The 13,509-nt window shown below is 32.5% G+C and overlaps 1 protein-coding gene across 1 annotated transcript; it reads left to right on the top strand.

The window, feature by feature from the left end:
* Positions 1-53: 53 nt before the first annotated feature.
* On the top strand, positions 54-4,024 carry MURE (ALBINO OR PALE-GREEN 13). Its single transcript, XM_028059600.2, has 5 exons — positions 54-1,889; positions 2,105-2,221; positions 2,311-2,486; positions 3,417-3,562; positions 3,757-4,024. The coding sequence occupies exons 1-5, from the start codon at positions 80-82 to the stop codon at positions 3,773-3,775; spliced, it is 2,268 nt and encodes a 755-aa protein (XP_027915401.1). The 5' UTR covers positions 54-79; the 3' UTR covers positions 3,776-4,024.
* Positions 4,025-13,509: the final 9,485 nt, after the last annotated feature.

The raw sequence follows: 13,509 nt of genomic DNA, 5'->3' as shown, positions 1-13,509 counted from the left end.
TATGAGATGGCCCATAGAAAAAAAAATTCTAAAACCCAAAGAAACCCCTTCAGCGTTGTCGCGAGTGCCACTCCCTTTGATGGCGTTATCATTTCTTCGTGTTTCGCACTTGCTTTCTCCAACTCCTACACCTGCAACTGCAACTACTGCAACTACTGCAACTACTACAACATCCACTGTAGTGAAGTTCCAACACTTTCGGAGACCTTCTAACTTCGCGCTCTTCTTTCGCTCTTCAATTTTATGTCCCTTGGTTAGGGCCATTGGGCCTGATGGGAGGTTCTACCCAAGCCCAGGTGACGACGACCCACCGGAGGCTGCCGAGGACTCCTCCCATGGCTTCTCCACCTTCCAACAAATTCAGAACCAAGCGGAACGCGCGCGCCAGATCGAAGAGGAAGACTACAAGAACAACCAGGCCACGTACCTCGCCGCCATCGCCGACGTTGAAGATGCCCCCGATAACGTCGACTTCGACACCTCTGGCGACGACCTCTTCGGCGATATCGACAAAGCCATCGCGCTCAAGCGCAAGGAGTTCGTCTCCCAAGGCCTTCTCGAGCCGAACCCCCCCAAACAAGACCAGCTTGCCGCCGTGGATGAACTTCAGGCGGAGGAGCTCGGCGATTTGGAGGAAATTGAACGGCTCCAGGGGCTCACCGGTAATGGTAATGGTAACGGAAGCTTGAGTGAATCTCCGTTTGAATTGGATTTTGACAGTTACGGGAAAAGTAAGGTTAGGATTGTAGACGGAAAGTTTAAGATGAGTTTGGCTGAGCTTTTGGACGAGAGTAAGGTCGTGCCGGTGTCGGTTTCCGGTGATTTGGAAGTCGAAATCACCGGAATTCAGCACGATTCGCGGATTGTTAATTCTGGTGACTTGTTTGTGTGTTGCGTTGGGCGTAAAACGGACGGACATTTGTTTCTTTCTGAGGCTGATAAGAGAGGTGCGGTTGCGGTTGTCGCTAGTAAAGAGGTTGATATTGAGGATACTTTGGGGTGTAAGGCTCTGGTTATTGTGGAAGATACTAATGCTGTTCTTCCTGCTCTGGCTGCGTCGTTTTATAAACATCCTTCCACTAAAATGGCCGTGATTGGGATAACTGGGACTTATGGAAAAACGACCGCCACTTGTTTGATTAAAAGTTTGTATGAATCCATGGGACTACGTACTGGGATGTTGAACTCGGTTGCCTCTTTTGTCCACGGGGATAACAAGTTGGAGTTGGGTAGCGCGGCGTTGGATGCTGTTTTGGTTCAGAATTTGATGGCGAAGATGATTCACAACGGGACTGAGGCGGTGGTCATGGAGGCTGGTTCTCATGGGCTGGGGGAGGGGAAGTATGATGAGGTTGATTTTGATATCGCTGTTTTCACTAACTTGAGTCAGGACAAGGAGGGCGACAGAGATGCGCAGGCTAAGTTGTTCTCGAGAATGGTGGATCCTGAGAGGCATAGGAAGGTTGTTAACATTGATGATCCGAACGCGCCCTTTTTTGTGTCGCAGGGGAGCCAGGAGGTTCCTGTTGTGACGTTTGCGATGGAGAATAAGGATGCAGATGTTCATCCGTTGAAGTTTGAACTTTCTTTGTTTGAGACTCAGGTGTTGGTTAATACTCCCACAGGGATACTGGAGATTTCTTCAGGTTTGCTTGGGAAGCATAATATTTACAACATTCTTGCGGCTGTAGCGGTTGGGATTGCTGTTGGGGCGCCCTTAGAGGACATTGTTAAAGGAATTGAAGAGGTTGATGCGGTTCCTGGGAGGTGTGAATTGATTGATGAGGAACAGGCGTTTGGGGTGATAGTGGACCATGCCAGTACTCCTGATTCATTGTCTAGATTGCTTGATTCTGTAAGAGAGCTAGGACCTCGCAGGATCATAACTGGTGTGTTTGTGTTGTGTTACTGTTTCGTTTATGGCTGTGGAAAATTTCCTTTATAATTTTGTTTTGGACCTGAAGAAACTGTACCAAAGCATTTTTTTTTTTTTTGGAACGTTAAAACTGTATACTTCTTCACATACCCTTGAGTTCGAAGACTTGAAGTTATTGAAATATGCTCTCTTTATTGTGTATCTCACAATTTCTTGTTCATTTTGAAGTCATTGGATGCTGTGGTGAGGGTGACAGGGGTAAGAGACCTGCGATGACCAAGATAGCAACAGATAAAAGTGAAGTGACCATGCTGACATCTGACAATCCCAAAAATGAGGACCCTTGTATGTATTTTGAACATTGAATATAGGCAATGTAGGAATATTTGTGCATGCTTGAACTAATTTGACATACTTTTTGTCTTTGTTTCCAGTGGACATATTGGATGATATGTTATCTGGGGTAGGATGGTCAATGCAAGACTACCTCAAATATGGAGAAAATGACTATTATCCACCTCTTCCAAATGGTCATAGACTTTTTCTCCATGACATTAGGAGAGTAGCTGTGCGAGCTGCGGTTGCAATGGGAGAGGAGGGCGATGTGGTTGTAAGTTAACGGAGCTCCATACTACTATTTTTCACCCTCTGTTGTAGAATTGAGCTTAGTTGTGATGTCTCAGAAATCTCTTATTTGAAAGTATTGTGATGCTTGTTACCGCAAAAAGGTTTTTTAGTTGTTTTTTTTTAAAACAAAAAATTGAATAATATTAAGATTTATATCAAAGTGATATTTCTATGGAGCAGATTTTTCTTAGGAGGCAACATAGAAAACCAACAAGGAAGAACAACTATAGTCAAATATGCTGATTAAGAGAGAAAAAATGGGGAGAGGCTTAAATTTAAACAGTGAAGAAACATAGAGTAACTATTTGCCATGATCCACAACAACAATCCTTATCTTGCATGTGGATGAATTATCCTTCCACATCCAACTTCAATGTTATTTCTTATCTATTTTCCATTCACCTTTTTTATGTCCATCTATCATAGTTTCCTCCTGTATACCGAATATCCCAATTAGTGATTCAATGAAGTCAAGACTCAGTTCCGGTACACAAGTGGGAATTCTAGTTTGACATTTTGGTAGCCTTGCATTGATTGAAGCGTTAACTAATCTTCCCCCTTTACTTTCTTACTTGCGATTGATACAACCGCATCCTAGTATAAGGACCCAAACCAAGCTAACTTTTCTCAATGATTTGTGCTTTTTGGAGTTGAGAAAACTTCCTGTTAGCTGTCATTCTACTATTAATAACGTATTCTATGTAAGATTTAGATTCACTATTTGAAAAAATAAAATCCTGAGCGGAGTTTAGTAACCTGTAGACTCTTGTTGTGACATCTTTTTTGAATTAAATCTTTAAGAATATCATATAAATTGAAATAATGCACCAAAGGTTAACGTAATCAAAGAATTGTTAATTCGTGGGTGGTGTGATGCGTGCAACAAGTTTATGCTTTTATATGCATGGTGCAGGTGGTTACTGGCAAAGGCCATGAAGCATATCAAATAGAAGGTGATAAGAAGGAGTTTTTTGACGATCGAGAAGAGTGCCGAGAGGCATTGCAGTATGTTGATGAGCTTCACCAAGCTGGAATAGATACAAGTGAATTTCCATGGAGGTAATGTCGAGTGTTTTCCGCTTCTATGCCCATTTGTTACTTTACAAAGCTGGTTATTGTCAAATGTCGAAGACCACACCTTAAACATAATAAACAACAGCAGAAAAATCATAGGAATAGGAAATGCCATTGATAATGTTTCTAAACTAAAAAATTCAAATGTTTATTTCGTTTTTGTCTCGTTACTTTTTCAGGTTACCAGAGAGCCATTGATAATGTCTTGACTTCAATTCTAGCAAGATAGCAGAAAAGGGCAAAAGTTGGAAAGCGCAAACCCGAAATAAATAGCCTTCAAATTCCAGCCAAAAACTTGCACGGTGGGCTTAGTACAGTTAGTTTATCCAACCGTTTAATTTTGTTTATACAAATGTAGTCATAGTCTCTTTTTCCCTTTTCCACTGTAATTCTACGTCTTCTACCTAAATTATCAAGAGTAATGCATTAGCTAGCTTCCTCTTTCCACGCCCATTCTTCTTCCTACCTTGTTTGCTTACGATACATCTTCTAATTTCTATTCCAAGTAAAATTCATACTCTAGACTTAACAAAAAATATTTTAGGTTAAATTGTTCCATTGGTCCCAAATTTCGTATGAAAATTTGAATTTGGTCCCTCATTTGAAAAAAGTGTTAAATAGGTCCCTAATTTTGGAAAGTTGTCTCAATGAAGCCCCTTCCGTTAAAAATGTAGAAACGGCGTTAAGAGCACAGTGACGTGAAAATGGTAGACTGAAACGTGTCATTTATATTTAAATTTATTGAAAAACAGTTCAGAATTGCTATATATAACTGTAATTAATCATCCATAAACCCCTGTGTTCATCTTGTTGCGTCTGCGTGTGGGGGAAATGTCGTGTGGACAGTGTTCATCCTGCAATGGTGGCGGAAATCAAAACCTAAGTGCGTCGTTTTGTGGTGGAAGATGGATAAAGATTCCATACGATCACTTAGCTAAGGAAATGAAGATGGATTAAACACCCAAAGTGAGCAGTGCCAGAACAACATGAGTCTCCTTCATGAATACACAAACCCCTTCATATCCAAGAAGGAAACAAAAAAGAAAGGAATCTTCTTTACCAAACTCAATAAAATCAAGGAAGCAAGAACCAAAAGTCCAAATAAGCTTGAAAACAGCTCACTCTTTCGCTTTTTATTTAACAAGGCATAAATAAATCATCAAACAAAGAATAATTTGACTCCATGCGAGTATTACAAACCTTCCATGTTAGCAGAAATCAGGCATAGCGGCTGAATCAGCAATACCCAACAAATGAAACTCAAATCCATCAACTTTCTCTCCATCAACCTATGTACTCGATAACTTCAGATCCAAACAAGACCTCCCACACCAATACACCATCACAAAAACACCCCAGTACTCTTCCACCACCACCACCACTATAAATACAAACTCAAATGAACTCAAACCCTCGCGATGCTTCTGTTCGAAAGCCAAGTTTCCAACACCTCCTCCTCCGATTTCAAAAAACCCTAGACGAACCCTGAATCCCAATTTCGCCCTTTCTCTTTTATTACAACCCTTTCACTTTCAGTTTTATTACACAGCTTAATTACAGCTTAATCCCAAAAATATTTTCTTACATCATTTAATAAATTATTTATTAATAACAGTAATTATTAAACCATTTCATATTTCCACGTGTACCACATTCAATATGCCACCTCACTGTTCAGTTCCGTCTACCATTTCTAGGTCACTGTGCTCTTAACGCCGTTTCTGCATTTTTAACGGAAGGGGCTTCATTGAGACAACTTTCCAAAATTAGGGACCTATTTAACACTTTTTTCAAATGAGGGACCAAATTCAAATTTTCATACGAAATTTGGGACCAATGGAACAATTTAACCAATATTTTAATAGTTTCAAATATTTTGTTGAGTAAACAATTTTTAAATAATTAAATTAATAATTGTTTCATGTCTCACCTGGATTTATAGATGGTCACATATTATAGGCTTAAATACCTTTTTGGTCCTTATTCTCGTAGTGTTTGTTGCGGATGGTCCTCATTTTCACAGAATGTCTAAAATGGTCCTCATTTTGACCGAATGTTTAGAATAGTCCTCATTTTCGCAATTCGTGTTTTATTTGGTCCTTTTTTGTAACGTCGTTTAAATCATTAACGGAACATTGTACAGGTGGCACCAGTTTGTATTAGGGTGTGTTACGTGTACTGTGGCTAATTAACGTTAATTTTTCAATTTAGGAAAAATTTTGCAATTAGGGAAATTTCTTTATCTTCTTCTTTCTTGAGTTCAGATTTGTAGAAGAAACAACTAATACTTGTCATTTCATCATTGGATTGCAGTTGCACTCTTCATTTCAATTTTCTAGTTAATCATGATCAACGAGGTGAGTGGGTTCAGGGTTTTCTACCAATATTCTTTGGAGTTCTTGCCATCCTCAAAGCAGTCATCTCTCTGCAATTACAAATCGGGGTTAATTCGTTTCTCGTTGAACCACCAATAGTGCACGAAGTGATACAACACGGTTGCCTCCACTTACCTCGTTGATGATGATTAACTAGAAAATTGAAATAAAGAGTGCAACTGCAATCCAATGATGAAATGACAAGTATTAGCTGCTTTCTCTGCAAATCTGAACTCAAGAAAGACGAAGATAAAAAAATTTCCCTAATTGCAAAATTTCCCCTAAATTGAAAAATTAACGTTAATTAGCCACCTGTACAGTACACGTAACACACCCTAATACAAACCGTGCCACCTGTACAATGTTCTGTTAATGATTTAAACGGCGTTACAGAAAATGACCAAATAAAATACGAATTGCGAAAATGAGAACCATTCTAAACATTCGGTAAAAATGAGGATTATTTTAAACATTCTGTCCATTCGCAACAAACACTACGAAAATGAGGACAAAAAGGTATTTAAGCTCATATTATAATATATTTTTAAGCACACAATTAAACAAAAAATGTAAATTACAGGAGTTATCTTCGAGATTTTTGTTAAATTATGTCTTTTTAATAACTTTTTTTATGGTAACAGATTGCAATGTTTTTCAAATAACAAAAGGGATAGTTTAATGTATAAAGAGTATTGATTAAATATTTTCAAACAATTAAGAGAAATAGGTGTAAATATTAAAAAATAAAAAATAAAATAGCTTAGAGAATTTTAAGAATATTTAGTATAACTCTACAAAAACTAGGGTTGAACTTAATCTTGACTGTGCATCAATAAGTAAATGAAGCTTCAGACTGTCTATTTTCTTGTTTTTTTATGTGTGTTCAACTGATCAATATACCATTCATTGAAATGCGATCGAATCACAGATTCTAAAAAGAGCGTTGCAATAATACCCTGATACCATCACTATTGGGCTCCAATTTCCCACTGTTTTCTTATACATACTACTTCACATTCATTTCTCCCTGCTTTTCAAAATACCTTTTTTCATGTGTTTTGAAAAGTCTATTTCAGTATGTCTAAGAGATGGTGCATGAAAATTGTTGGGTGATGAGAGCCACTTGGCTACTCCACCCCTTCTTTCTTAATGCACCGACGAGAGTGTAGGAAAAAAAAAAACTTAATTAATAATTTAGTCTGAATATTAGTCATATAATTCATTTTATTTTTATATTTTTTTTATTCGATTGAGTCTTAATGTATTTTGAATATAGTTATTTGATTTTTTTTCGTTAAATTTATCTTAATGGTGTTTAAAAATATCATGTATCAAAATATGAGTCATATTTTATTTTAGAACACTCCGTTTTGTCAAGTGCACTTTATAGATTTTGATATATAACACATTCTAAAATATTTGACACATGACATTTTTTAAATTTTAACACCATTTAAATTTTGACATAGATACTTTCAAACTATGAAAAATCAATTTGATTCTATTTATAAAACATTAGATAAAAAAAAATGTAAGTATCAAAGTAAATTAAAAGAACTAAATTAAGCTTATAAAAAGAAAGACTTAATTAGATTTTTAATTTATTTTAGTTCCTATATTTTATTTTCTACTCAAGTGAGTTTTTACTTTCTAAAAGAATACTCAATTAAATTTATATTTTTCTAAAAATCATTCAATACAATAAGATCATTTTACCATTATGTGAAAATATCATACGTCAAAATTTGAACGTGTTAAACTTTTACTAAAAAAATATATGCCAATAAGTTCACTCTGAAATCTAATTTCAGTTTGTATAATACAAAATTACAATTTAGATAGCACCGGACAGAATGATAAACAACATTAAAAATTTTAAATTGTAATATAATACCTAAATTTTTAAAATATTCCAGATCAATCTGGAGTCTGGAAACTCAGAACTCAGGTGTAGTACAGAAAGGAAGTATAAGGTGCACAGAGAAATAGCATCACCAGAAAATGTACTACATTAGACTAATAATTTATTACATTATCTTAACAATATAAATATTATATAGAGTGTTATCTCAATCATATAAAATTTATGGAAGTATATGGATGTGATATAAAATAATTTAAAATTCAAAATGCAAAATTGTAACTTTTACATTGAAATCAATTTTACAAAGAAAGTTTTAAAAACAATTTAACATATAATTAAATACACATGCATGTACAGGGAATCCGTTATTTAGAAGGGAAGTTCATTGATATTCGCAATTCACAGTTTCTGTTAATTGTTTATACAATTCTGATTTACTCATTATATGAATGATGCTTTTGATTGCAATGATTGTTTATGTCTTTCATGATAATTAATTTGTACTAACCTTATCTGTTATTGACTTTTGTAACCCTGTTATTCAGACAGTGAAAACAAATTATTTTTTAAATTAAAGGAAAAAAACATTCTGAAGCTTAACTTACAAAGATTATTTCTCCTACTTTTTTTATTTTTTATTTTAACGGGTCTCGTAGATCTAATTATGAACATTGCACTAAACTTGATGAATGGGCATGCCCAAACCATGATTACTATGCATTGATCCTTTCACTTACCAGTTTTAATTTAAAATAAGTGAAATAATTTGAATGGTTATTTTTCCAAAAAAAACAAACAAACAAAATCGCAATACAACCATATTTGAAGAAGTTTAGGAGAGAAGTTGATAAATTTGACAAAAATGAAAAGTGGGTTCTTATAAGAGAAAAATGAGGTGGAAAATGAGTTTATATATAAAGTGTTTTTCTTATTTAAATGATTGAATGGATGAAGATAAGTAATTGTGGGATTTGGTGGAGTAGAGGAGAAAGGGAAAGAGCATGCATGTGCACATCACATTCCAACATCATAATGAAATGGACAAAAAAAAAGAAAAGAAAAAAGGAAAGTAGAAGAAAGGGATAATATGAAGAGTGTAGTAGTGACATAATTTTGTTCTAAATAATGTTTTGGAATCATTACCAAATACTTCTATCAAACCTGTCCCCACTTGCCCACACATCTACCACAACTCTCCAAATCGTTGTGTTGAATGACTTAAGGAGTTTTCATTCCCTCGTTAATTCATTTTCTTGAATTGATGTATATTAAATAAAATATGAATGTATAAATTTCCGAATTTAAATTTAAAATATTTATTTAAATAAAATATTAATAAACCAAACTAATAGATAAAGTTCTAATTTGACATTTCCAAATTCACTCAATCATTTATTATCATAGGTTACACATAAAAGCTGAGAATGCTATAATAAAGGAGAACAATAAAATATATTTTACTATAATAAATGAGTTTTTATAATATTTACGATGATAAGAATTTGGAGGGTCTGAAAGCAAAAGATAAAATGAATCCTAAGATAAGAAAGAGGCAGATCACATTTTTTGGTGTTCCTATCTGATCAATTTTGGTGCTTCTTTAATTAAAACATTTTGACGCTTATTGTGAGACCGATAATGAAATTTTAAGACGAACCATCGTTCTCTTAAGCTCTTTATTGAGGATTAATAATCATTCTCCCTTAAACCTTAACTGGGAGACTTATATTCCTACCACACCCAAATAGTTTTACATCCACCCAATAGTTTCACATCGCATAGAAGTAGAGACTTAAAATAATTTAAATTTTATTTTTTCTTACATCATCTCGCTTTTTAAAAACAAAATCACGATAAAACATAGACTTCAAAACAAACAATACTTTCAATATAGTTGATTCACCTAAACAACGGTACTTTATAAATTAAGAGACATGAGATTGGATAAAATATGAGTTTCTATGTAATACATCTACCGGTTTAAGCTGTTTTTCATGACGTCAAATTTGGGTGAAATTAAAAGACATTTAGTATACTAAATTTAATATTAATTATTAGACTGGTCGTTTATTATATATAAGAAGTTATTATTAATAATTAAAATATAGTTAGTTTTTTATTTAATATTGTAGATTAATGAAACCCGACATAAATTGTAGTTTAGAAGTTGGATTGTTAAAGGGAAAATTTCACCTATGGACTGAAAGGAATATAGCGGTTCCAAATTCGCAGCCAATAAAATTTCCAAAAAAATTCTGGTATGTACATTAATTTCAATTTCTGAACAAGGTAAACTAAAAGAAGAAAATAGTTTAAATTGCTTAAAATTGTTTATATTGTTGGAAACTGACATTTGACTCATTTTTTTCTTTCATTTTTTTTACAAATAGATGCTAAACTCAAAAGGTGTTGAAAATGTGAAAAGTAATTGGCTCTATTCTTGAAAAAAGAAAAAGTTACAGTGCGAAACGATTGTGAATAACAATGTATGCTTGCTAATTCACGGGTTAAAAACTAGAAGTCTAGAAACATCTTCAAACAATGTTTTCTTTGAAAGACTTTCCATTCATAAAAGTATTATTTTCATATAAATCTTATAAAGGCGAGTTTCTTAAAATTAAAGAAAACTATCCATATAAATATTTATTTTTTCAGTTTCAATAAACTATTATGATATTTAAATAAAGACTAAATACATGAAAGTCTTTTTATGCATGCAGGTAAGTAAGTGGGATTGAGGTTAAAGAAATGAAAAATGTTTTTTGACTACTATATTTTGACAATTTTCTCTTACAATCTTAGGTATTATTTTTTAAGTGATTTTTATTTTTTCATTTTCTCATTTTCAATATTCTAAAACCACTATGAAAACGATACCTCATATTATAAAAAAAGGTTGTCAAAATTTAATAGTCAAAATAGTATTGTTTGGAAGAAATTATTTACATGCATATAGAGATGTATGTAGAGAGGGATTTAAGTATCCATAAAGTTTTCAATATAATTTTTTTTTTTAAATGCGAAGAAAAATAACTAAAAATTGGAATAATAATAATAAGTTATAGAAATTGTAAAAATGTGTTGTTAAATAAATAAAAAAATTGATGGGCATGTGTGACAAGCAGGTCCAACAAGGTATGTTTGAGGTATGAGCTGTTGTGCACAAAAAACATAAAAAGGTTGATGAGAGGGCCCACTCTGCTTTTGATCCAATTCCTCTAATATACACTTTCATTATTCATTTCCATGTAATACAAATGTAACATCAAAGACAAGAATCCCTAAAACCATTCAATATCTAAAAAATAAATTACATGCACATGTGTCTGGATTATCAACCAAGTTATGCCTCCCTTTCCTAATAGGCTTTTAACTTTCCTAAATACCTTATTATTTTCATTAAAATTAAAAACAGTTTAAATCTTTTTTAAAGACGGAGTATATGATAAAGCTAAAAGATACAAATAAATTTTCTCATGCAATAATTAATTTTAATAATATTATCTCATTAAATTGATATCGAAACAGTTGGATTGAATATTTGTAGTAGGGTTTTATTTATTTTGAATTTCTGTTATAATTTTTTTTTCTCACACGGTGATATAGAAATACTAAAACAACAAACATTATATCATTACAAAATAAGGTCACCTAATTCTCCAAAGAAGAAAACTTTAGTCATTAACAATACAATTTTAATGTGTTTAAAGTTGTAGATGATGATTCCAACTTTGTTAATGCTTAACTTTAGAGTAAAAAATTCAAAAGTGTTGAATAACTGAAAAAATATATAAAATGCGAATATATATATATATATATATATATATATATATATATATATATATATATATATATATATATTGTGAAGAAAGATAACTCAGTATAACATCAATAAAATATAAAGTTAACTCATCCATAAAAGATTGACATAATTTTTTATTCAAAACATTAAAAAAAGTAATTTTTCATTTTTGTTTAGTGTTATCTTTCTCAACTTAATTTAGACTCAAAATTGTATTCTCAAAAGATTTATTATAACACAGCTATGTAATCAATCAAATTTACTTTTGCTGATTTTCTCCTCCAAATACGATATAAGTGTAGTGTTTATTTTTTTTTTCAAGAAATATCCATTTATTTTGAATAAGAATACTTTATAAGAATTATTTGTAATTATACTTAAAATTTGAAACACAACAATCACTTTATAAGAAAAGAAAAAGGCTAATCATTAATCTTCTGAAACAATTATCGTCGTTAACTTTATTTTATTTCTAATCACACTTAAAAAGGAAATTGTACTTATTAAATTACCTCTCACTGATTGATGAAAAATTTCCATTATATTGAAACTTTTCTATAATGAGAATGCTCTCTTTCCGTTTAGAAGTGATGTGATCGATATCAACCAAGCCGTGCTAATCAAAGTTAAATACAATATTTAAAAAAATGATTTCAGTAAGTAGGTTGAACGTTTCCTATTCTAGTATATATGATTCATTTACAGCTATATATGCAAATTATAATAACTGTTTTTACAAAATATATTTAGAACAGCTTTTAATTTTTTGAAACATATTATTTCATATGTATAAATAAAATCGAATCTAAATTAAGGTTAGGTAGGGGTGGCGGAGTGGTTAAAAGGAACCAAAACAGGTTAAGCATTTTTTAAATAAAAATAAAATGTTATATACGATTATAAACATAAATTTAGAAACTAAAAGATTAAGCATTTCATTACATAATTTTATTTCATGAATCAATTGGATTATTTTCTTATGTTTTTTTTTTTAAATAAAAGAAAGAAGTGCATATAGATATAAGTGTCCTATTTTATTGTTGAGGTGATAATGAAGTGGGGTATGTTGAATTATGATTGGTTGTTATTAAATTAATCTAATGCCATTTTATTTGATTCGATTACAGGTAGATTTTAATTGACAGAACAGAACTGAAACTAGCTTTTGATTAATGGGAGAATCACGGGCAGAGGAATCACTTTAATTGGAGAGAAACACCTTTTGTGGAACAGTAACAGTAACAGTAACAGTAACAGTGTAACTGGGAACCACACTTTGATAACGACCACAGAACACTTATCTCTATTTCCATGTGCCTGTCACTATCCCAACGGTAACCAAACGGCCATTTCTTCTTATCCCTCCGATCTCTTTTTAAATCATGTGGCTCTCATTTCCCTACCGTTAACCGCAATTCACCAAAACACTTCGACTTCAACCACACTTCAAAACCAGCAACAACCTTGTTACATCATGATTATGTTTTATATACACGTATTTTGTTAATAATAAATTAACGTAATCATTCTCGATAACATCTAAACTATTATACTGTCGTAACAATGTGATTAAATGGTTAGTGTAATGTAGTACGAAGTTTGAGTTTTACATATTTACACGTTAAAACATTAAAAAGACAAAATGTTAAGAGTCTGCGGCGGATAAAGAAGACAACTTTGTATTGTACTGCTCACATCCTTCTACACTTTCTTTCCCCTTTAAATAATCATGCACATAACCATGTTAAGACCTTAACCACGTATTATTAGTTTCTTAATCCTAGAAGTACTATAATCAAAACCAAAACATAACAGGGTTTGCTAAAAACAAAAAAACAGCCACACTTGAACCTTTGAATTACTTTATAATAATACAATATAAGATAAAGAG

The sequence above is a fragment of the Vigna unguiculata genome, chromosome 3, assembly GCF_037176805.1.
Source record: "Vigna unguiculata cultivar grain cowpea cultivar isolate G323 ecotype 2 chromosome 3, ASM3717680v1, whole genome shotgun sequence".
Taxonomy (NCBI): domain Eukaryota; kingdom Viridiplantae; phylum Streptophyta; class Magnoliopsida; order Fabales; family Fabaceae; genus Vigna; species Vigna unguiculata.
Note: the sequence above shows the minus strand (reverse complement) of the source record. Positions and strands in the feature narration are given on the sequence as shown.

Coding starts and splice junctions, on each gene's coding strand:
- MURE (XM_028059600.2), top strand. CDS start 80: ATGGCGTTATCATTTCTTCGTGTTTCGCACTTGCTTTCTCCAACTCCT. Junction 1,890..2,104: donor ACCTCGCAGGATCATAACTG/GTGTGTTTGTGT, acceptor TTCATTTTGAAG/TCATTGGATGCTGTGGTGAG. Junction 2,222..2,310: donor TCCCAAAAATGAGGACCCTT/GTATGTATTTTG, acceptor CTTTGTTTCCAG/TGGACATATTGGATGATATG.